The following is a 22744-nucleotide window of genomic DNA, read 5'->3' as shown; positions in this document are numbered from 1 at the left end:
TGTGTGGGGGGGGGTATCCTGAGCAGTCTGCGCCGGACGTTGCCCCTTTAAAGGCTCCGGGACGCTGTCGCCATCTTCCGCGGGCCTTGTGCGAGGTGCGGGGAGCAGTCGCCTCAGCCCCGCTGCCTTGCTCGCCTATCGCCCTCGTCAGCACGTCTCTCTCGTTGAAGCGAGCGCGAGTAGTCCGACAACCGTATCGTGTTTGTTTCGTATGATTTCGAGTGTGATTTAAAGAGAAATCCTCCTCCCCCCTCGGGACCACGGCCTGGCCGGCCAGCCCCAGCCCCGATCCCGCCGGCATAGGCGCATCGGTTCCGGCGGCGTGGCTAGGAAAGCCGTAGGCATCGGTGGGTTCTACACTTTACAGGCACAATTCTAGACACAGTTTGCGTTTAATTCGTCATTGGAATCATGAACCATGATCAGTCCACTCCTGGATGAAGCCCTCGCTCCCGACAGTCCATCGCCAACCCTCACGGTTCTACGATGTTAACAAGGAACCACTTTTGCAAATGATTTGGTGGTGTCGGTCCATCTTCGCTGTTGAATGTCCGCAACATATGAGCACCGTAACGCGCCTAATTGTGGAAGTCCTTTTTTAATTTATATTACAATTGTAATGGGGGTCCGATTCGCACACTTATGTTGTGTTTTGACTTCGGAAAGATTTGTGGACTTGGAACGTTTAATTGTAGGTGGCTTTGGTGAAGTATGTGAACAGGCGCTCTGATGCAAAGTTTTGCCGCTAATTTGTGAACCGGTCTGCAAATAAATATTGTTGTAGTGAGGACTTTTGAAGGCCCTTAATGAAATCCAACTACGTACATACAGTTGTGTTTTTTAACGTTAACACTGCCGTGAATTTATCCATAAAATCGTGAGTTTTGAGACTTGTTTGGAGTGCCCTGCCAGCTGGTGTCAATGTATCATGTTGTCTCTCAAATGTGTGGCCAATTCCATTGTTATGAGAGCGACTTTGTTGCCATGTCAATGTGTTAAAGCCACGCTATTAATAACCAGGGGGAACTTGTGGTGTGAGCGTGAACTTTCCAGGTATCTTGACTGGGGTTGCATTACTTTGTAGGACAGCCTAAACCTGAAGCGTATGCCATAAACCACGTATTAAACGACTTGCCAGTATTAAAGCGCAGCTGAAAACATTGAGATACAAAACCTATAAATATAAACCTCAGCTGTATACGAGTCCATTTGCTTTTGCATGTGTAACCAAGTTAACGGTTGAGCAGTGACAGATTGGTTTCCACACTGTACTCGGAACTCGGTCACCTGGATTTGATTTCCGGCCAGAGCTAATATCAGTGGCGAGTGATATCCGAACTGATTCTGCACCCCACCTTCGTGAACCTACACTGACTGACCATCGGGCTGAAGTATGGTCAAACAATCCCCCCACACTCAAACAGTGTGGGGATGCCTTCATGCAGTTGTGGGTTAGAAAAGGACTGTGCAAGAAGTCATTACGATTTAATCGTCTCTCTTTAAGGGGATACCTGAAATAGAAAAATGTATGAATGAAAACATGCCGACATTCCTTTGTATGCATGTATGTTGAACTTCTTTAGCACCGCACGTTGCCCACCGTGCTAATCGGAGGTTTAATCTGTGTTCCAGATGAAGGGGGTCAGCCTTAGGCAGGCCATCCTCCAGGCCTGGAGGGAACGCTGGCCTGACTATCAGTGGGCCATCAACCTCAAGAAGCTCTTTCCCAGGACCACTTCCTGGGATGTGCAGGGCTTGGCAGGTAAGATTTGCTTGAGAGGTCGTTAATAACTTTTAGGGTCATGTGCATACCATGCAGTGTTAAATGCATTTGACAATACCAGAGATGGTCATGAAAAATGTAATTCATGATGTTGGTGATTTAGTTGGATAATCTGTTACATTTTTTTCTTAGATCATCTTTTGGAGCAGGCTATGGTTGGCCCAGCTCCGAATGCGCTTATTTTCTCATATCTAAAGTATGCCATCAACTCACAGGTACCTGCCTTAACCTACAAATTGATGTACAGTAAAACCTTGGATTGAGAGCATAATTCGTTCCAGAAACGTGTTTGTAATCCAAAGCACTCGTATATCAAAGCACTCGTGTATCAGTTGTGATCACGTGACGCTCGGCAGACAAAGCGTATACACGTACTACTCGTATTGCAAGACCTCGCTCGTTTATCAAATTAATATTTATTTTAAAATGTTGCTCGTCTTGCAAAACACTCGCAGACCAAGTTACTCGCAATCCAAGGTTTTACTGTATTTACACTCATTGTGTATTTCTCGCACCATCTGCATAAATAATTGATATACAACAGTGAATGCAATTTTGCGTAATACATTTCCTGACATTGAAATAATTGTATTCCACATAGTAATTGTCAAATTTAAAATCTTTATTGCCTCTAGATGGTGTCATATTCAAGCATTCTTCTTGCCATCACAAAGGTAAAACTGATGTTTAATTTTGTATTCATAATTTGCTACTACGTATACTAGCATATTTTGGACCATGAATATACATTGGTTGTTCTTAATATCAAATGTTATGTCATTGTGACCTTTTAAAAACTTTATTTGGTGTCACCCATGTCACTTGCAAATGAGACTAATCCTTGTCTCTTTTGAGTTCATATCTGGTTAACAAAATTACCTGAAACTGTAGTCACTTTAAAAGAACATTATTTTATGATCTGAAATGTTATAAGAGTTATTTAAATATTATTGTTGCAGGAAATATGTTCGGTTTTAATTGATTTAGGGGCATATTTGGTAATAAAACAATGTTTGTTTTTATTTAAGTTTGAAGACACTTCAAAGGAGCTCTGCATGAAGACCCTGCTGGATCTCATTAACAACATTTGCCCAAAATTGAGGTGGGTAATCCATAATAATCGCCTACAATGTAAATTTTTTTTTTTTATAATTCCCTGTTTACTGACAGGTCTGTAGCTCACATTGATGTCTTCTCTTCATGCACAGCTGTCATGGAAAGGCAGAGGAGTGCATGGGTCTGTGCCGTGCCCTGCTCAGCTGCCTACTGTGGCTGCTGCAGTGTCTGTCGCACTGCTTGGAGAGGCTCAGAGCCAATGCCGCCAACTCCGCCAATCCCGGTGGGGCCGTCTCGAGCGCCGGCGTCGACAATATGCTGGGCCCCATCGCCGGGGCACTGGAGAAGCTGCTGGGCACCACAAAGAACCGTGCACTTCTGCACATCGCACGTCTCGAGGAGCAGAGTATGGGCACGCCACCTTATATTCAAATCAGTGGGCACGTTGATGCATGTTTAAGCCACAATGACAATTTGTTTAACGAAACTTGAGAATTTAAATGGCTGACAATTTCAATATATTACATCCCCAGCACCTTTTATGAATAGGTTTGCCAAGGTTTTTTACAAATGTATTTTTGTTTTCCAATTCTGTATTTTGAAGTGTGCTTGTTATTATCAGGTTGTCTGTGCAGTGTTGCCAATGCAAAGTGTTGTTGCACTATTATAGCCTGTGGATGTAGCGAATGTGGTTGTACAGGCCCTTGATTGTTGGTGTGATTGGCACGCAGGCATCTGGTCGGTGGTGGAGCAGACCGCGTGGAAGGTTCCCGAGTGCTTGATTGGCGTCAACATCCAGGATGAAGTCCGTACCCACCTGGAGGACAGCATCCTCATCATAAAAGGGTAAAACTAGGGTGTAGCAGACAATCCTGAATATTGGATTAAACTATTTAAGTCAACTGAAGATAGCTTGCCTCAGTTCCTGACTACCCAGATTTTTATTTTAGAATTATATCTTGCCAGTATTAGTTTCCGACATGACGTTGCTTACTTATGACCATATCACCTGGAATGGTCTGATCTCGTCAGATTTTTCGAAAGCCGGGATAGTGCTTGGATGGGTGACCACTATGCATGCTGGGTTGTCATGGATCTACAGGGCTATGATACATAGGTTTTTGAGGATAGTGCAGCAAAATCCACTGTCGCACTACATGCATGTTTTCCGCCTTCACCAAATCGCACTCAGCAGCGCGTTAGAGTATGGTCAAACAATCCCCATGGCTGACATGGCATGGAGAGGCCCTCGTACAGCAGTGGATTAACAACAAGTTGTGATTCTTAAAAAAAAACCACCATTACCTTTGCTGGTTGTTACATTCTCAGATACATTTTACCTGGGTGCATTCGTGACTGATTGTGTTTATTGCTTTTGCAGAATTCCTTCGCTGTTGACCATACACGAAGAGCACTCCTACAAAACAGAATACCCCACGGTCCACGCTCTGGTCACACTAGAGGGAACCATGAACCTCACTGCTGACGGCCAACCGCTCATGGAGCACTTACTGCTTGTCAAGAAGATGCAGGTATCAATTTACGCTGTATTATACATTCGAGTTGACTTCAATTGGACGTGTTTTGCACCGTACGTAGCTAACCGTGCTAATCGGTGTGAGATTCGTTGTGAATTTCTGATGTTTTACAACATGCTGCACCAGCTGCTTTCCACACCAAAGCATTGAAGCATTGCTTGTTGACTCATCAGTGCGTAGTTCTGCACGACTTGTCTGCTGTTATCCTTTGCTGACTGTTTACTCTTTGCTCTATGCCAGCGGATACCCATGCAGTACCTTTTGCTGGAGGTGTGGAAGGCCTGCATGGTGGGGCTCATAGAGGCTCAGGAGGGAATCGAGGAGCTAAAGTGGACGGCATTCACCTTCCTCAAGGTTTCATTGTTTACTAAACGTTTTCTGGATTTGGATTTGAATCTGGATCCAGACTGATGTGCAAGTTAACATAGGCCTCATTGGTTAACTCGCCATCAATTGAAACTTCCCTGTGTCTCTCCCTATCTTTTTTGTCTTGATCTCTCTTCGTTAAGTATCTCCTTGTCCCTCACACCCTTTCTCTACGTATGTCTCTTATCTCTCCCTCACTGTGATCGGAGTTGTTGCATAGTAGCTACTGTTCCTTTGCATGTTCCTGTCCTCCCTTCCCCTACCCCACCCACACTGCAGGCCTTGGTGGTCAAGTGACTGTAAAAATAATATTCGGCGTTTTTTCCGAATATACAAATAAAATTGTCGGTATTTGACCAAATTTTAAGGCAAAGCAGATATTAGGTGCATCCCTGCCTTTAGGAGTGTGCAAATTAGTTTTTGTCATGCACATTTAAAACTTACTTAATAATGATATCGGCCATGTTTTATCCACCGCTGGATGAAGTCCTCCCCATGTCATCACCATTCCTCATGGTCCAGTGATGCCGCAATCCATCTCACTCCTGTGCATGCGTTAATCCCATCACTCCATCTCTGATGATTTAATGTCAAATTATTATGTGTTATTTTTATTTCCAGATTCCACAAGTGCTGCTTAAATTAAAGAAATGCTATAATGGAGAAAAGGTAATCGTATGATTGTGAAACCCACATTCCTTACATTAATTTTTATCTTTATAAATTCCTCTGGTGTGTGAAAAGCTAGCAGTGACGGATATTAAAATGCTGACTTTTATCCACAGGACTTTTGCGAGGAACTCAACCTTGCCTTTGAGCATTTGGTGAAACTAACCCCACTGCTGGACAAAGCAGACCACAGATGCAAGTATGTACTTCACGGGATCCCTCATTGTAACAAAACCATGAAGAAATTATTCAATGACTTGCATCGTATTTTCTAATTGTCCCCATTGCTTGTGCCTTAATTATCCTTGTATGTACTTTAGCTGTGACTGCCTGCAGCTGATACTGCAAGAGTGCAACAAACTGGAACTCCTTTCTGACATTCACATGAAGAAATTGATTGGAGTCAGGTACATGAATATAAAACAATTTATAAATGAAGCAATATTTTTTTAATGTATTACATCGTAAAATATTTGTTTACAGAGGGAAAATACAAGGTAACGTGTGTGTAAGCATAGGTGGCATTTGTGTGTACAGAACTACAGATCGCGAACAAGTACCTCAGTCCAAATCTCCGGAGAACTCCAACGTGCAGCCAAACCCAGGACTCATCCTCCGAGCTGAGCCCACCGTCACCAACATCCTTAAAGTGAGAACGAGCAGCTTTCCAGGAGCCACAGACCATCACTATTCTACGCGTTGCTTAATTTCACCTTTTATATAAACCTTTGTCATGCTTTTAAATATTCCATCTAATGTAACACATTTTATCCCACCACATTTCTTCCGAATAAATTGTATCTTGGTTCAGCAACATGACAGCTTTGTCACAATTACACGTGTTTGTAAATAGGTGTCGCGTACCTTCTTTCACAGACCATGGACGCAGACCACTCCAAGTCTCCTGAAGGCTTGCTGGGAGTGCTGGGTCACATGCTGTCAGGCAAGAGCCTAGACCTGCTGCTGGCCGCAGCTGCTGCCACTGGCAAGCTCAAGTCATTTGCGCGCAAGTTTATCAAGTATGGCACTTATCTGCACAGAAACGGCTCACTCTAGTAAATAGTTTTTTCATTAGTGGCTTTTCACTGTCGTGCACCTAGTTTGGTGTGTTTTATGTTCATATGTTTGACTTTACACCCGGAATTTAAACGACGATCCCCAAAGGACTGGTTTGACATTTATACCATGGCTTATTTGTATTTTTGTTTTCTTCCGCACTTTTGGCTGCATAGGCTGAACGAGTTTGCCAAGCACATGAGTGGAGAAGGAAGTAAGTTGAGATGTCATCATATGCACCAACATACGTGTTGGAGTATGCACCTGAGAATATTCTGGAATAATGATGCGCTAAATAAACTCCCAAGTCAAGGATACTGAGGCTAACCTGCTAATGAAAATTTCCCGGTATATCTGACTTCCAGAAGATAATGTACGCTATACTCGTGCTTTAGTAAATGAAGCATATTATTTATGTGTTATAGATTAAGTTGCGTACGTGACTAATGTGCTAATTGTAAGCTGTTGTGTGCCTTTCAAAGCCAAGGCCTCTCAGGTCCGAGCGTTACTCTTCGACATCTCGTTCCTGATGCTGTGCCACGTTACTCAGATCTATGGCTCAGAGGTAAGCCAACATATACAGCCTGGAATACCACAACCTCGCACTGTGTATAGCAATGCAGCACAAGAAGTCTGGCACTGAATGTGCATGCTGAGTGCCGGATGTGGTCATTTTCCAGGTGATCACGTCAGACCCATCGGCGGGAGGTGAGCTAACTTTCTTCGAGTCGTGGATGCAGCTGTGCATGCCAGAAGAAGGCAAGAGCCTGAACCCAGAGCATGGGCTCCGCATTGATCCCAGCAAAGTGGAGGCACTCATCAATCACCTCAACTCTTCGGGCGAGATGAAGCTAGTGTGAGTAGTGCGCTTTATATCAGGACTGTATCGTGGACTGATTGACCTGTGTTCAGCCTGACTCCAGGTTAAGTCGGGTGATATCACTTGATTATTTATTCTGAGTCTGTGTCTTTCGGCAGGCAAGTGAAGTGGCACGAGGTGTGTGCCAGCCTGCCGGGGGTTGTGAATGAGGTCCTGAATGCCTGGGAGCATGGACTGCTCACCATGGAGAATGTCCAGGTATTGCCAATGTCCAGGTATTGCTTTGCTTTGTGTTAAAACGTTATTTGTCAAGTTCTGTTTACACATTGGCATAATTGTTTGCATGTTTGTAATTACAACATAATAACGTTTACCAAAAATGATTTTGCCATGAAGAAGGCCCATTAACTGAAACATCACCTGTTATATTTGTGTGTAGGTTATTTGAGCACCACAGCTAATTCTGTATCAAGATCGTTTTTTTTTACTAATGTACCAAATAAGAAATGTTCACATTGCTGTTTTGTTTAGCTTAAAGCTATACCTGTGGCTTTTTAAATCAGTTTCTGTGGTCGTATTCCTTTGGAAATGCTAATTATGGTTCTATATTCTAGATCTAGAAGAGTTGGGTTTTTTTTCTGCCTCCCCCACCCCCCAGAAAATCACTGACAACCTGAAGGGTAAAATGTGCAGCATGGCCGTGTGCTCGGTGGCGTGGCTCGTGACTCACATCCGACTCCTGGGGCTGGAGGAGCGGGAGAAGCCACTGCAGCTCATCCAGCTGCTGGTATCGCCCATCCAGGGAGAGAGCACCCTGCAATTCTATTCGGAGAGGTGAGACGCACACACCTACAACACATTAGACGCTGCTCGCCACTCAGTGGCATCACTATGACATCTTGTGCCAAACTCGGTGCACTCTGCGGCCACGTGAAGTGCCAAACGTTCGCTAGCAAGAGGTCACAGGACGGAACGAAGTCTGTTATGAGGTTAACTGCTTGAGATGGTGGCAGATGTACTATCTGCACTCCCCACTGACCTATCTTGTCGTGCTTCAACTGACTGGTGCTGTGCTCATTATCCAGAGTGTCATTCCTTCGTTTTTCCTCTGTTCGCTACCACTTAGTAGTTAACTATTTAACTATTGCACTAACATCAGCTGTTTAGGTCGTTTTAAGATTTGGAATTGTTCACGTGTCTGCCTAGCTTCATCTAAAGCTGCTCCCCCGCCCCACCTCCACCCTTCCTCGTGCCCGCAGGGTGATCATCATGAGCTCCATCCTGGAGAGGATGTGCGCCGACGTGCTGCAGCAAACCGGCATGACGGTGCGCTTCCCCGGCGGGGCCCCCAACGAAGGATCTCCGGCACCGGTGACGCGGGAGCTGCTGCCCGGGGCGCGGCCCGTTCGCGAGCTGCTCTCGTCCACGTTCTCGGCCTCCATGGCACGAGGGCTGCTGCACACGCGCGCCCTGCACGCGCTGGAGGCCAGCCTGCACATGGGCGGCCTGCACTGGTTCACCAACAACCTCGTCAAGGTGGGAGCCCAACGGGGCGCCGCTTTTGGGAATGTGTTTTTCTTTTGTCTTGTTTCAGTTGTGCTTTAAAGAATGTGAAACATTCTAAAGGTCAGGGGTTGTATTTACATTACATTGATGTTTTTGTCCATCACATTGTTGACAGTAATCACCGCACAATTTCAGATTCATATAATTAAAACTACAGTGCAAATAAAACTATGTTACTGAAGGCCTGCCAATGTAGATCCAAAGATGCCTGTGTTTTTTTAAAGGTATTAGAAATGGTATAATCTGCATGTATCGGCTCACAAAACGTTTCCCATACTTGTCAATGTTGTCTCTCCATCTCTATTTCTGGCACCCTGTTCCTTTTCCAATATTGTAGTGTCCAGTCTGTTGTGGATATGATCCAACAGTCATCAGTTACTCTTTCCACTTGGCTTTCCCATTTCCATTTGAGTATTTTCGCTGTAATAAATGCATCAGTTACATAATTCTTTTAAAATATTAAGGCTTGCTAATTGGGGTGCACACAGCTCACCGTGGCCTCTCACAATGCACAGGAGCTGCTGCAGGAGACTCGCAAGGAGAGTGCGGAGACAGCGGTTGAGCTCCTGTACAGCATCTTCTCACTGGACATGCACCAGCTAACGCTCTCGCTCCTTGGCCATGTCCTGCCACCCCTGCTCACCAGCCCCGCCAAGTGGCCATTACTCACCGACCCACCAGGCCGGGCTCTTGCCAGGTTTGCCTGCTTGCAGACGTCCACGACACTCATGCCATAACCACTCATTTGTCCACTTGTGTTGCCGCCTCTTAACAATTGTCATTCATTTTTCGATTTCAAGCTTTCGTGACTGCAGGGATTCATATTCTTGGTTCTTTCGGTAAAGTCACGTAGAAGGAAAATAATAAAAATAAAACATAATATAATAAAATTCTCATGACGTTTCGGCCACAACGCAAGCAGCCGTCCTCAGGTCTCATTAAGAGACGCTGTCTTTCCGACAGCTCTGTTTCTTCACCTGAGGACGGCTGCTTGCGTTGTGGCCGAAACGTCATGAGAATTTTATTATATTATGTTTTATTTTTATTATTTTATTTTTTCCCTTCTACATGACTTTACCGAAAGAACCAAGAATATAATTGTCATTCATGTTCGAAATGTAATTTTTTGCCATCAAATACTTCACTTCCTCAAGTGTATGAAGCTTGTTGATTTATTGCTCTTTCTGCATTTTTGGTAGTTACCTGTTGATTAACCAGTGGTCGTTGTTTTGGTGTTCGGTTTAATGGTTGGGAGTGCGGTGAGCATTCAGCTAACAGCCTACTGTGTGACTTGGCAGGCTGGCAGTCTGGTGTGCCATAACCTCATACTCCGTGTACAACCGCAGTCAGACGTCTGCTCGCTACAGAAAGAGACCCCGGGAGGACATCGAGGTAAAGTACTGCCCTATATGAGCAGTCTTATACGAACGTTTTTTTTCAATTATTCCACAGTATACTTAACGATTCTTAAAGAGTGGTATTTTAATCCACAAATGGCTGAGTTTTTCTTAATCTGTGTAATTGTACTTGTTAATTTGATACTGTTTGGCTGCGAGTCCTAGAGTTCAAAGCCACTGCCATAAGTATTTTTGGATTAAATAATTTATATGAAGTTGCATTTTGACATTTTCAACAGGATTATGTCAGCCTCTTCCCGTTGGATGACACGCAGCCGTCCAAACTCCTGAGGCTGCTGAGCTCGAATGAGGAAGACCCCAGCATTTTGTCCAGCCCAGGTGGCCTACGATGCACTGCCCTACTATGCACTGCCTTATTGAGATCAGCTGTATTATATATTTTATTGCAGTAGACTTGTGGTTATCCTCATAGTTGTGCTTGTCTGCATTCTATCCTAAAGGTGACCGATCCATGAGTAGTTCTCTCTCAGCTGCTCAGCTCCACAACATCAACATGAAGGAGCCTCTGAACCGTGTGCTGGGTGAGTGAGGCCAAAGTGATGCTTAGGGTAAAACAATAATGGGACAAATTAATCTTGCATCCTTTTGTAATGCTTCAAGTCCAAAAATATTTAAGATTTGCTACTCCGACAACCCTGTGGCCCACAAATGGTACCATTTTCAATTCCATAATGGCTTCCACACATATGATAAGCTGACATTCTTGAGAGAGCGGCCATTATTTATAACGCATGTTTTGTGGTGGTCAACATGTCATCGCAGCCAATGCCATCAGTTCCTTCTGTGAGATTTTATAGTTAAAAATTACCTCCAATGAGTCCTTACATCATCCAACCATCTGGATTTGAGTTTCAGTGTGTACAGTAAAAGTTCAAATGTTAAGCCTTTTTCTCAATCGATTGGTGGGTGAAGGCCTCCCCCCCCATGCTGTCTCAGTGATGGGAGTTTGTTGACCTTCACATTGGTTGAATTGGGGGAAACAAGACTGGTTCAGTTTAACACGTAGGCTTTCGCGACCAATGTTATTCATAATCAACGATTTTTGGCTTTAGATCGCGTTATTTATAAATGTGTCGTAACCCTCCACCACCCGACACGGCCAATCAGTAAAAAATGTGTCACGTTGACAAAAGACAAATAGTTCACTGCTTTAGCCCACCGGTGTGTTGAAGCCACAACATTTACAATTTGAGTACGACGTTTCGCTGGTAATTGCATCCAGCATCATCGGGCAATTCGCCAGAATGGTGAGGCTCTGCTGTCTCCCGTTCTTATATAGAGCAGCAGCAGGGTGACGTCATCATTAACTCATTAACTCATCAGGTGCAAAGATTCAAGGGGGGAGTGATTGTAATTATATACTAGATTAGTAATCAGGCTATTGTTACGATGCGAGTTGTAGATTAGTAATCATTTGGAATGTGTTTTATTGTGATTATGCTACATTAGTAATCAGTTAGTGGTTGTTTCCCTTATAAGGAATTGTAATGTATCTTATTTAATAATACGCTTCCAGGCCGCACTAAGCCTGTAGCTGTCTGAGCGATTAAAGTTATTTCTGTTTCTCTCAATTTCAATCGATTCTCTAATTAGTCTTTGCCAGTAGTAACTAGTTTTACACAACACTTCCACGTTGTCAAAATCAATTGAGTGTCCCTGTTGGCATGCATGTTCTGCTACTGCCGACAGTTGTGTTTGTGATAGTTTAATATTTCTCTGGTGTTCTTTTAGTCTTACACTAACGTTACGCCCTGTCTGTCCAATATAGCATCTGCCACATACACAATTAATCCGATATACACCTTCTGTTGATAATTTAGGTAATTTAGGTAATTCGTCTTTAGTGCACATTCCAAATGATTACTAATCTACAACTCGCATCGTAACAATAGCCTGATTACTAATCTAGTATATAATTACAATCACTCCCCCCTTGAATCTTTGCACCTGATGAGTTAATGATGACGTCACCCTGCTGCTGCTCTATATAAGAACGGGAGACAGCAGAGCCTCACCATTCTGGCGAATTGCCCGATGATGCTGGATGCAATTACCAGCGAAACGTCGTACTCAAATTGTAAATGTTGTGGCTTCAACACACCGGTGGGCTAAAGCAGTGAACTATTTGTCTTTTGTCAACGTGACACATTTTTTACTGATTGGCCGTGTCGGGTGGTGGAGGGTTACGACACATTTATAAATAACGCGATCTAAACCCAAAAATCGTTGATTATGAAGACTGGTTCAGATATCATATGCCACTGATATGAGTCGTGCCCAGGAACCGAACTTGGGTTGCCGAATCAATAGCGCAATGCACCAGCACATTGTGTAGGCTGCATCTGTTATCATTCATTATGTTGGACAACATTCAGCTTGTGCTTCATTCATTACCACTTAAACGAACAATAATTCTCACAGCAATCTTTTTTGTCTCGTTTTTACAGCGAACCTATTTCTGCTCTTTTCGTGGAGCCTCACATCCAAGGTGGCTGGACCTCAGACTCAGTTTGTGCAGTGGTTCGTGGAAGAATGTGTGCAGTGCGAGCAGGGCAGTTGTACCAGCATCCTCCACTTCATGCCTTTCACCATGGTTAGTTCCCCACACAGATTTAAGACAGTTGTTAGGTCATTCTGTAAGATGGTACGTACAATTATACAGTATGCGATCAAGGGCAGGAATGATTTTCGGACCGCGCTCTGTATATAGTAAATACGAGCCGAGGCTCATATTATCATACACCTTGGAATTATCCATGAATATGAAAAATATATTCAATTGATAGCGTTATTGAATATTCAATTGATAGAACGTTATTTTTTATATTGATATATATATAAAGCAGTTCCAGGACTGAATTGTGCAAAACATTGTACTATATTTCCAAGTTAAAAAAAATTCTGTTCAGGTACACGTTTAGTATGGCTAAGATACCTGCAGAGATGGATATCATTCGTGGGCATTTTAGAATCGGTAGGCCTCATGTAGCTGCAAGGCCCTAGGTTCCTCACCCCTGCATTAAAGTGATCGAGTTGAGCTTTTTTCAGTCCTTTAGAATGCTGGTCATCACGATTCAAGTACATCAGCTTTCATATTAAAGCAGTGACGAGCTCATTACCAGATGAGGTCCTTTTCGAGGACTTGGCTATGCAGACGGCATTGGGAGTTGTCTGGAAACATCGTTTAATGCGCATGCTACCACTGCTTTTGTCACAGGTCTCAGAGCTCATGAAGCTACCTGGCATGAACAATCCCAAGCTCATCTTGGCCATCACGGACCTCAGCTTGCCACTGGGCCGACGAGTTGCTGCCAAGGGGGTGGCAGCTGTGACGCTAGCCCTGTGACGGCAAGCGCAAGGATTGTCTTGCAGATCATGGTAGTGACAAGTGTGAAAATTGTTAATTCGTGATTGTCCATTGGAAGATTAAGTGCTTGCAAAAAAATATTTATGCCGGCCGGTTCATTTGGCTGTTCCTCACTTGTTGAGGGTCAGTGCCTCAGTATCCACATGTCCACAAACACATGGCAATTCACATGGTTTGCATTGCCTCTATTTTTACCAGACCACTTCTTCCTCCTCCACTTACCACGGATAAAAGCGAGTTTACGATAGTTTTTGTATACGACGAAAAACATGTGTAGCAATGTTTATTTTATTTACAATTGTATCAAAAGTACATTGAGCTCACTGGTAAAATGTTTTCAGGCATAGAAAAGGCGATTACATGTTACTCTTAATGGTCACCATGACACTTGTGTATCGAGTAATGTGCTGCGAAAAAAAATACTCCTTGGCAATAATGTAATAGATGCTGTGTCCACAGATGCCTATTTATTATTATTGTTGGTGACATTGCGTGTTACAAATGTAATGTATATATGTAAAGAACAAGTAACTTTTGTAAGGTTAGGTTTATTTGTATTCAGAATGTGCGCGTGTTTTCATTGCCATTATTTACAAATGATATAATTAAATAGTGAAAAGGGCCTGTAATTTCCAATGAATAAAACTATTAACATTCTACAGAATTGCTATGCATTGCAGAGGGTGACGAATACTAAGGTGTTTGTGTACAAGGTATCACTCGTATATCACTGGTATATATCCCAAGACTGGCATTGCATCTTTGCTGTGCGGCAATGTGCAGTCAGGTGTCTTAAAACAGTGGAATGTGTACTCAGTCCAGACACTCCCTCTCAGTGATGGTCATCTTCCTTTATCCAGGAACAACGTTTTCAGCTTATTTGGATAATTGCCCATATCTGTCACTCTGTTAGAGGACAAAACATGCTTTAAGAAGATGCACACCCAAATGCTACATATTGGTCAGAAACCTACTTGCTGTACAGCATTCTGTAGGCACATTGGTGCCCTGCAGGTGGGTTTCTCGCACGCAGTGCCTCCATGGCAGCACGATTCTCCAACTCACTGGATTCTCCTTGTCCATCACTGCACATCTGTGACAAAGAGCTTCATAGCTCATCTTATTTCTCCAGGATAAAGATTCTGATTGTGCTTCAAGACCTCTTAAAGCAAATCTGTAGAGGGGGTCCAGGCCCTCAATTAGTCAATGCCATTCAAAAGGTGTTTGAGGAGAACCTCTGTTGGTTCCACTTCTGCGCTTAACTGCCCAATGTCATGTTTCTTCAGAAGCCGAGGCAGATAGATGTCGTGCAGGACATCAATTATCTCTGCAGGACACGGACATTGAGAAATGCACACACTTTGCATGTCAATTATTGGTCTCTTGAAAATGTATACATTTGACAAGATTTTTTTTACGGATTGAATTTTTTTTGCATTAGCTTTATCAAATAGCACAATAGCACCTAAGCGTTACATACCTCCAAAGGTCTTATTTTTCCAGTTGGGAACGTGGGAAAGTTTCAGTTCGTACAACTTCCTTTGTAGCAACCATGGTGGTATCCTATGGACAAAGTTTAAAGCGACTTCATAAGATATTGATTGTCACGATTCTAGGCCAGCACCTGAGGATTTGGGTTCCAGCCCACATGTGGTTCAGCATGATGTTTGCCATTTCAGTTCCTGAACAATATCCCAGCCTATGGAGGGAAATGTGAGACATGCCGAATACGCGGTAAAACATGAAAACAGAACAATGCAGCACAACCATGAACACCTATGCAGTAGTATTTTAACGTGCGCTTGTGTAGCGAATGAGATTAAGTCTTGATAATTGCACAAGCTCGTCTTGATGTTTGTTTTGTGTGAATGTGTCCTCGCCAAACAAACGGAAAGCTTTACAAAGGTACATCACGAGTATATTTCAATCACATTTCAATCATTTCATTGCTTATTACAAGACGAATTATGCATTACTCACTTCATTTTTTGGCTGATTCCATCCCAGTCAATATCCGCACTGTCTTCAACTTCCAAGTTGTACAAACTGCTCGTGAACAAGGACAATTTCGTTAGTATTAACAAGGACAAACGTTAGTATTAACAAAAAAACCACATGCAATTCGTTTCTACAGTTCTCCAGTATCGACAAATACCTCTGAATGAGTTGTATTCTGGATGTATCGCCTTTCCATCCATACGTCAGTGGTGTGATCTTTGCCAACCGATTGCAAAGAACTGCCATCCTAAAAAAATATAGTTCAGCTTCATAGATGTTTGTTCAGTTTAAACAAATATATGTAATGTACAAAGACTACCGGTATATAGTTTATACACACACGGCTATATGGCAATAGATAAGAGTTATGCTCCACAAAGATATACTCTAAACTTGTGGCAATAAGGTTATACGAATCTTGCCGCACACTGGATTACAAGACTCATCCCTGACATTTGATTTAAAATACGGGTGAACTGTCAATCTGGAGAATAAGGAAATAGATTAGTTGAATTTCATATTAAGTACCATTTTGCCCTGCACTGGTGGGAATTTCTGTTGTCCACGCTGGCGGAAATGTGTTTCCAGGGAATTTCGGAGTAGAGAAATCTCTGCAGGATACGGATCGTATGTTCGGAATCTGTGTTGAGTTGGTCCACCCCATTGTGCTGCTGCTGAGCTTGCAGGTAGTCCTTCATTGCCTGCAGCAGACTCTCAACCTCCCCATCACTCCAAACGCCCTTGGTCAAACCTTAAACCACACAACCAAGACAATCGAAGTTTCAAGAACTAGTGACCAACAAACCACCATTGGAGACATTTCCCATATCTCTGAACATGTCAGTAGAAGGCAGTGTCGTGAAATCCACTGTACTATACTCCCAACGTCTATACTCCACCTGTACCCACCCACATTGAAAAGCGTGAATTATGGTCAAGTAACCCCCACAGCCCATACGGCGTGGTTGGGTGCCCTCATCCAGCAATGTATTGACAAAAGGGCGGTACATATTTATAATACAATGCAATTAGCAATTTGCTTCACCCAAATTGTGCATGAACTAGACAATGCAGGCAACAGAAGTCCTTACCATCGTTCATCAAACTGAATTTGACGGACAGGTTCTTCTGCCCGCGCTGCATGATTTGTGAAATGCGAGTCCAATGTGGACCCAACTCCCGGGTGAGCTGCGTCAGCTGCTTCAACTCTTCTTCCGAGTACCTTATTCCAAGACAAGTGTCGCACATTGCCATAGACTTAATCACAAGAAAAATAAACAACTATTTTGCAAACAAGTTCATGAGCAAGAAAATGTGGACACGCAGTCCTCAATTTACGAACACCAAATTTACATATACTCGCACTTAGGAACCAGCTTCCATGAAATATATAAATATATTATATTGACTTAAAAACACGAACTCGCAATCGCAAACTGAACTGCGGAAGTATTTTGTTCAGCGGAGCGATCCTCTGCAAGATGTAATGAGTCGGGCTCGCGCTGGGAGTGGGTTTGTGTGTGAAATTGAGTGTGGGCAACGGTTAGCACGCTGTGCTACGAAAGCGGCGACCCCAGTTCAATTCCCGCTCACTGCCAACGCCAGTGACGATTAACTGAACCGGTCATGGGCCTCCCCCTGGTCGACTCGGCCTCAAACGAGTATCTGGTGCGGTATGTAAACATCGCAACTGGAGAGCTAGGTTTAGTACTGACCACTCACCCCCTCGTGTGCCGTGTTGGCCTTCATAGGCATTGCTCGCTTAACATCATTTGCTGTTCAGGTCATACGGGGGATCGTCGTTGGTGTCTCCCCGTGATTGTATGCAATTGTGGTGACTCATTGTTCCCCCTTTAGAGAATAAGGCCAGCATCATGATTCAGGGCGAGTGAAAATTTAAAACGATTATATTCCTGTTACTTTGTTACTGTACAGTATGTTTTTGAAGTGTTGCATGCACATTTACAATATTTGAGTTTAACGATGCTTCCCTTTTTTGTTGAACCGTAACAAATGTCATAAGACCGTGCATTTAACTAATACAGTACATTGTGTTCCGACTTACAAACGGGGCCCAGGAACGGAGTGTGGTTTGTAAGAAGAGCACTTCTCGTACTTACCTTCCAGATTTCAAGTCTTGGCCTTCATATAAAGTCATCCCACGTTGGAATATCTGCTTCATTGGTCTTGAAATACCCTGAACTGCAAAATGAAGAGAGAACGATCTTACCTCGTATGTCACTTGAGCAAACACAAGCCAATGCTGTACTTGAAATATCTTAATTATAGTTGCACCTGCTGTAAAGTGGATATTTAAATAGCTGTAAAACTGAAGTAGGTGATGTGTTGTGCCAGTGTACACGTACAGCACCTTTTGTCAATTCAAGGATGAAGGCTGCCCCACACAATGTGGGTCATCGTCAAGATGACCGCACTTACCACACTGATCAGTACGGATTGGTAAAGGTGGGCGAGCATTGTACAAGAATAGATTTTTCTGCACTACCCTCTATTAACCATCATATATGACAAGAGTTTCCTTGAGCTTTTTCCCATATGCCAAACACTATTGGTTTTATCAAAATATCCCAACGTAGGACCTTCCTGAAATGGTTAGCACCCGCTTCTATGGTTTGCACGGTTGGCTACGTACAGTGCGAAAGAAGTTCAACATAAATTAAGAGTGGATACTGTCTTGGGTAGTGATTAGCTTTATAATGCATTGTAACGCACGCAGGTAATTGTAGAAGTTGTTCTGCAATCGGTATTTTGAGATTAATTTCTTCTCCGCGGGGAAGTTCGAGGGCAGGAATAGTTTCTGTGGATCCGTGAAGGCATCGTGGTCACGAATAAAGTCGCAAACATTCATGTGCAGCTGTTCCACCTCTGCCTTACTGAAACGCCCAAACCGGACCTTGATTCCTGCAAGCCAGCAAGAGCAACACACGCACACACACGGTTCCATTATTGCTGGTTATTTTCTATAGTTAAACAGCACAATAAAACACACTTTTTGTAAGACTTGTTTACGAGTTATCGGTTTGGGTGTCGTATGTTGACGATATCCTACGAGGATACAGTCATATTCCTAGGGGATGAAGGGGGTTGGGAATTTAAGGGTTAAAGTGCAGGACAGATGGGCAAGTTGTAGGGGTGGTGGTGAATTTGTAAGGAATGAACATAGCAAAATCGGTCTGCCTAGAAGTACATTTTCATACTGTATATTATAATTGTCTGAAATGTACATGCACCTTATTAAGTAGAAAAATACTAATATTTGTGTTTTGCACTACTGACCTTCCTTTTCAAACTCCTTAAAACGATGATAGTCATATTTGAGGGCATGAGCAATATACATTTGCGATCTACGTGCAAAGCCAGGAATGAATTTACTCATGAATTTGACCTGGTAATCATAATTCTCGAGATGCCTAACCTCCTCCTCTTCCTCCTCATCCTCCTCATCCCCCATTTCTTTATCTACTTCATCAACAACCTCTTCAGTGTGGGACGCATTTATCTGGCGATGTTCGTTGGTGACAGAGTTCTCGGTTCTCAATGTGGGAAGTGGCTCACTGGGTAAGCCCTCCTCAAGGTCACGCCGTTTTTTCTTCTTGCCATGCTTCTTACTCCTTGTGCCCGCAGTATTCTGCGCTATTACACCACCCTGGTTATTTCCAGATTGGTACGACTTTGCCTTCTTCTTATTCTTCTTCCTGTTGGAGCTTGAGGATGGCTCAGGATTCACGGGCGATTCCATCGGGCAACTTTCTGACACAACTGTCCCTTCAGAAGAAGCATGTCGGTCAGGCACCGCAATGCTCATTTCCCTGCGTTTTGTCTTTTTGCGAGGTCTTTCCTGCACAGGAGGAGGCTCAATGTCTTCTAAATTACTTCCTCCATCAGCTGCAGTTCGTTTCCTTTTCCTGCTCGATTTCTTCTCACTCTTCGCAGTTTCCTCTTCACGGTCCGACTGCAAAGCCCCTTCTTCTTGCTGCCAAGTTGGCGTCAAATTATCGTCAGCGTTTTCCATTTTCTTCTTCCTTTTCACTCCCTTGCACTCGGCGTCACCGCTTCTGGAACAGGCACGCACGTCTTCTCCCCGTTGAGGTGCAACTGCCGCCTCACTTCGTCGTCGAGATTCGCCTTCTCTCCGCTCACCGTGCTTGCAATGGTGCTCGCCGCCGTCTCCTGCAACCCGAGAAGAATCACACCGCGAATCACCATCAGACGTTTTCGTTTGGGCATCGTCACTCCTGGATTCCGCTCTGTGGTTTACGCATCTTTTCTTTTTACAAATCTTGACTTGGTCCAAATCCACGTCATTCGGAGCTTCTTCCAGGCATGACGATTCATTTCCACGCGCATCTCTTTTCCGTTGGCATTTCTTCTTGTGTTTCTTCATCTGCAAAACGTAAACGTCCAATGTTTTAAGAAATGCTTTTATCTAATTACATCGCCAAAAGGCTTTCCTGACAATTGAATGTCGTGTTTATTCACACAGACAATAATTACACAACTGCAAAGTACTCATACCTGTCAACCCCTGATCGATGCCTACCTTATTATAGACCAATTCAGATGTTATTGGTCACCCTGTGCGCTTACAAATCTAAAAGTTTATCCTAAAACACATACAAATAAGACAAAAAACATTTTGCCCGTATTGAAATGGCAGTACGCCGTATGGTCCCAAAAACTCTATTTCCCTGTACAAGAATACGGGTAAACCGTATGGGTTGACAGGTCTGTTGTGCTTCCCCTTTGACCATTCGCTGCTGGGTTATTTGACAAACATGTAGTGTAGTAGAACGACACTGCTGTATTGGCTCGGTATGGGGGCTGTAGGCAGGTGTCACGGGGGTCACGTCGGGCCGTGACACTGCGTGAATTCTAGATTTGAAGCTTTCGTGACTGCAAGGATTCATACTCTTTGGGTTTGTCGGTAAAATCACGTAGGTTAAAAGAAAACAAATTAAATCACGACGTTTCGGAGTCAACACAAGCTTCCGTCTTCAGGTGAAACCGTCACAGAAAAATTGCTATACTTGATACAGCAATTTTGCTGTACTTGATACTGCAATTTTCCTGTGACGGTTTCACCTGAAGACAGAAGCTTGTGTTGCCTCCGAAACGTCGTGATTTAATTTGTTTTCTTTTAACCGACGTGATTTTACCAAAAAAACCAAAGAGTACTCTGCGTGAACCCAACAGGACACGTGACCGGATAAAGGGGGGCCAGGGGCCCCAGGGGGGGTCACGTGGTTGGGGTTCGGGCCTTCCCGAAGGATCGGGAAGGGGGGGCGAGGCCTGGGGCGGAGCCGGCCACGCCGGAGTGGTTATGAGCGGGGTGTGTACGGAGAGCTGGGCTGGTCTGTGTTGTTCTGCTGCTGGGTCATCTCTGGGATGAAGCTCTCCGGTCTCCGCTAGTGGAACAAGCAGCGTGTTGGGCTGTCCTGGTCCAGTGATGTAGTTCCCCCGTGGGTTAGCTAAGTTATGAAAGGTGGCTACCACCTTAAGTCGTTATGTTAAGTGTTACCTGTTGTGTTAGCTAATAGTGTTGTCTCCAAAGTCCAGTGTGCGCCTGAATTTAACCCACTACAAATACATCACGTTGGACAGTGAGGGTTGGTGACAACGAGCAGACTTGGGTGCAAATGGCAGTTCTGGAAGTACAGAAAACTACTCTGGTTGTTCCTGCACTGCCCTCTGCTGACAGCATCTTCAAACGCGTGATTATCCGCTTTCATTGCAGTGTTTACCCCAATCCACGCGTGTTTACTCTCCTACACGTGTTTACTCCAAGTGTGGTTGCCCTCCTCTACACGTGGTTACCCCCCTCGACGCGTGGTTACCCCACGTGTGGTTACCCTCTACAGGTGTGGTTACCCCCTCTACACGTGTGGTTACCCCCTCTACACGTGTGGTTACCCCCTCTATACGTGGTTACCCCACGTGTGGTTACCCCCCTATACGTGTGTGGTTACCCCTCTACACGTGGTTATCCCCGAGTGGTTACCCCCTCTACGTGTGCGGTTACCCTCTACACGTGTGGTTTCCACACGTGTGGTTACCCCCTCTATACGTGTGGTTACCCCACGTGTGGTTACTCTCTCTACACGTGGTTACCCCACGTGTGTGGTTACCTCCATCCACGCGCCGTTACCCGGGCAGAGCGGACGACTTCCGGGTCCGATCCCAGTGCTGCCCGTCACCGATTATATTCCCTAGCGCGCATAGGCAGCTGCTCGCTCTAACGAGGATCACCATTGGCCCACGCGCCTAGCGGGCCCCGCCTCTCGCCGAGGCGCACGGACGAATCGGATCGCGGGATCCTCTCGGCGCTTGCCGGTGCAGTCTAGGAAATAAAAAGCGACGCCCGGATGACTTTTTCTCCCAGTAACACTCGTCGCTATTAGTGAAGCCCGCGGCCAATCATCGGAGAGCGTGAGATTGGCGGGAACCGGGTTGTCACGTGGCGCGCACGGCGAGCACGTGGGCAGTGAGGGGCACGGTTGGGGGGACGCATTGAGGAGCGGGGGTACCGGGCGGGCAATTGGGGGGGGGGACAGTGGGGGGGGGGGGGACAGTGGGGGGGGGACAGTGGGGGGGGGGACAGTGGGGGGGGGGGGACAGTGGGGGGGGGGGGGGGACAGTGGGGGGGGGGGGGACAGTGGGGGGGGGGGGGGGGGGGGACAGTGGGGGGGGGGGGGGACAGTGGGGGGGGGGGGGGACAGTGGGGGGGGGGGGGACAGTGGGGGGGGGGGGACAGTGGGGGGGGGGGACAGTGGGGGGGGGGGACAGTGGGGGGGGGGGGGACAGTGGGGGGGGGGGGGACAGTGAGGGGGGGGGACAGTTGGGGTGGGGGGAGGGCAGTTGGGGGGGGGGGGAGGGCAGTTGGGGGGGGGGGGAGGGCAGTTGGGGGGGGGGGGGGGAGGGCAGTTGGGGGGGGGGGGAGGGCAGTTGGGGGGGGGGGGGGAGGGCAGTTGGGGGGGGGGGGGAGGGCAGTTGGGGGGGGGGGGGAGGGCAGTTGGGGGGGGGGGGCAGTTGGGGGCCGTGGGTAATAGATGCTGCGTAATGTAATTAGATGCTGTGTCCACAGATGCC

General features: G+C 45.2%; 2 protein-coding genes across 5 annotated transcripts; one reads left to right on the top strand and one right to left on the bottom strand.

Annotated features, from left to right (window-relative positions):
• Positions 1-66: 66 nt before the first annotated feature.
• Positions 67-14298, top strand: MED24 (mediator complex subunit 24). Of its 2 annotated transcripts, none has more exons than XM_078597985.1 (26): positions 67-347; positions 1633-1762; positions 1916-1998; positions 2419-2457; positions 2812-2885; positions 2992-3245; positions 3571-3685; positions 4221-4371; positions 4618-4731; positions 5365-5412; positions 5529-5611; positions 5733-5819; positions 5950-6061; positions 6289-6431; positions 6645-6682; positions 6951-7033; positions 7149-7324; positions 7447-7546; positions 7947-8122; positions 8548-8824; positions 9370-9551; positions 10153-10246; positions 10491-10590; positions 10713-10793; positions 12720-12865; positions 13490-14298. In XM_078597985.1, exons 2-26 carry the CDS (start codon positions 1633-1635, stop codon positions 13616-13618), a joined length of 3015 nt encoding a protein of 1004 aa, XP_078454111.1. In that variant the 5' UTR covers positions 67-347; the 3' UTR covers positions 13619-14298. The 2 variants fall into 2 exon arrangements, with proteins under 2 accessions (XP_078454111.1, XP_078454110.1); XM_078597984.1 differs by having other exon boundaries at positions 215-347; positions 6289-6432; positions 6637-6682.
• LOC144720877 (transcription termination factor 1-like) lies at positions 13912-21865 on the bottom strand. Of its 3 annotated transcripts, none has more exons than XM_078597986.1 (10): positions 21784-21865; positions 18935-20042; positions 18371-18559; positions 17758-17839; positions 16729-16859; positions 16166-16388; positions 15795-15884; positions 15620-15685; positions 15120-15202; positions 13912-14966 (listed from the first exon to the last, which is right to left on the bottom strand). In XM_078597986.1, exons 1-10 carry the CDS (start codon positions 21787-21789, stop codon positions 14839-14841), a joined length of 2106 nt encoding a protein of 701 aa, XP_078454112.1. In that variant the 5' UTR covers positions 21790-21865; the 3' UTR covers positions 13912-14838. The 3 variants fall into 3 exon arrangements, 2 of the variants coding, with proteins under 2 accessions (XP_078454112.1, XP_078454113.1); XR_013585814.1 differs by having other exon boundaries at positions 14926-14966; positions 15120-15338; XM_078597987.1 differs by lacking the exon at positions 15120-15202 and having other exon boundaries at positions 14824-14966.
• Positions 21866-22744: the final 879 nt, after the last annotated feature.

The sequence above is a fragment of the Lampetra planeri genome, chromosome 10 (assembly GCF_965212315.1).
Source record: "Lampetra planeri chromosome 10, kcLamPlan1.2.h2, whole genome shotgun sequence".
In the NCBI taxonomy this organism is placed as follows: domain Eukaryota; kingdom Metazoa; phylum Chordata; class Hyperoartia; order Petromyzontiformes; family Petromyzontidae; genus Lampetra; species Lampetra planeri.
The sequence above is the reverse complement of the archived record's forward strand: the minus strand, read 5'-3'. Positions and strand labels throughout refer to the sequence as shown.

What these genes read in the sequence shown, in the direction of transcription:
- MED24 (XM_078597984.1), top strand. Translation starts at nt 1,633, where the DNA reads ATGAAGGGGGTCAGCCTTAGGCAGGCCATCCTCCAGGCCTGGAGGGAA. An exon ending in TCACCAACAACCTCGTCAAG is followed by an intron (nt 8,825 to 9,369) that starts GTGGGAGCCCAA and finishes CACAATGCACAG; the next exon opens with GAGCTGCTGCAGGAGACTCG. An exon ending in CCAGGCCGGGCTCTTGCCAG is followed by an intron (nt 9,552 to 10,152) that starts GTTTGCCTGCTT and finishes GTGACTTGGCAG; the next exon opens with GCTGGCAGTCTGGTGTGCCA.
- LOC144720877 (XM_078597986.1), bottom strand. An exon ending in TAAGGAGTTTGAAAAGGAAG is followed by an intron (nt 18,560 to 18,934) that starts GTCAGTAGTGCA and finishes GCTGGCTTGCAG; the next exon opens with GAATCAAGGTCCGGTTTGGG. An exon ending in CAAGACTTGAAATCTGGAAG is followed by an intron (nt 16,860 to 17,757) that starts GTAAGTACGAGA and finishes TCTTGGAATAAG; the next exon opens with GTACTCGGAAGAAGAGTTGA.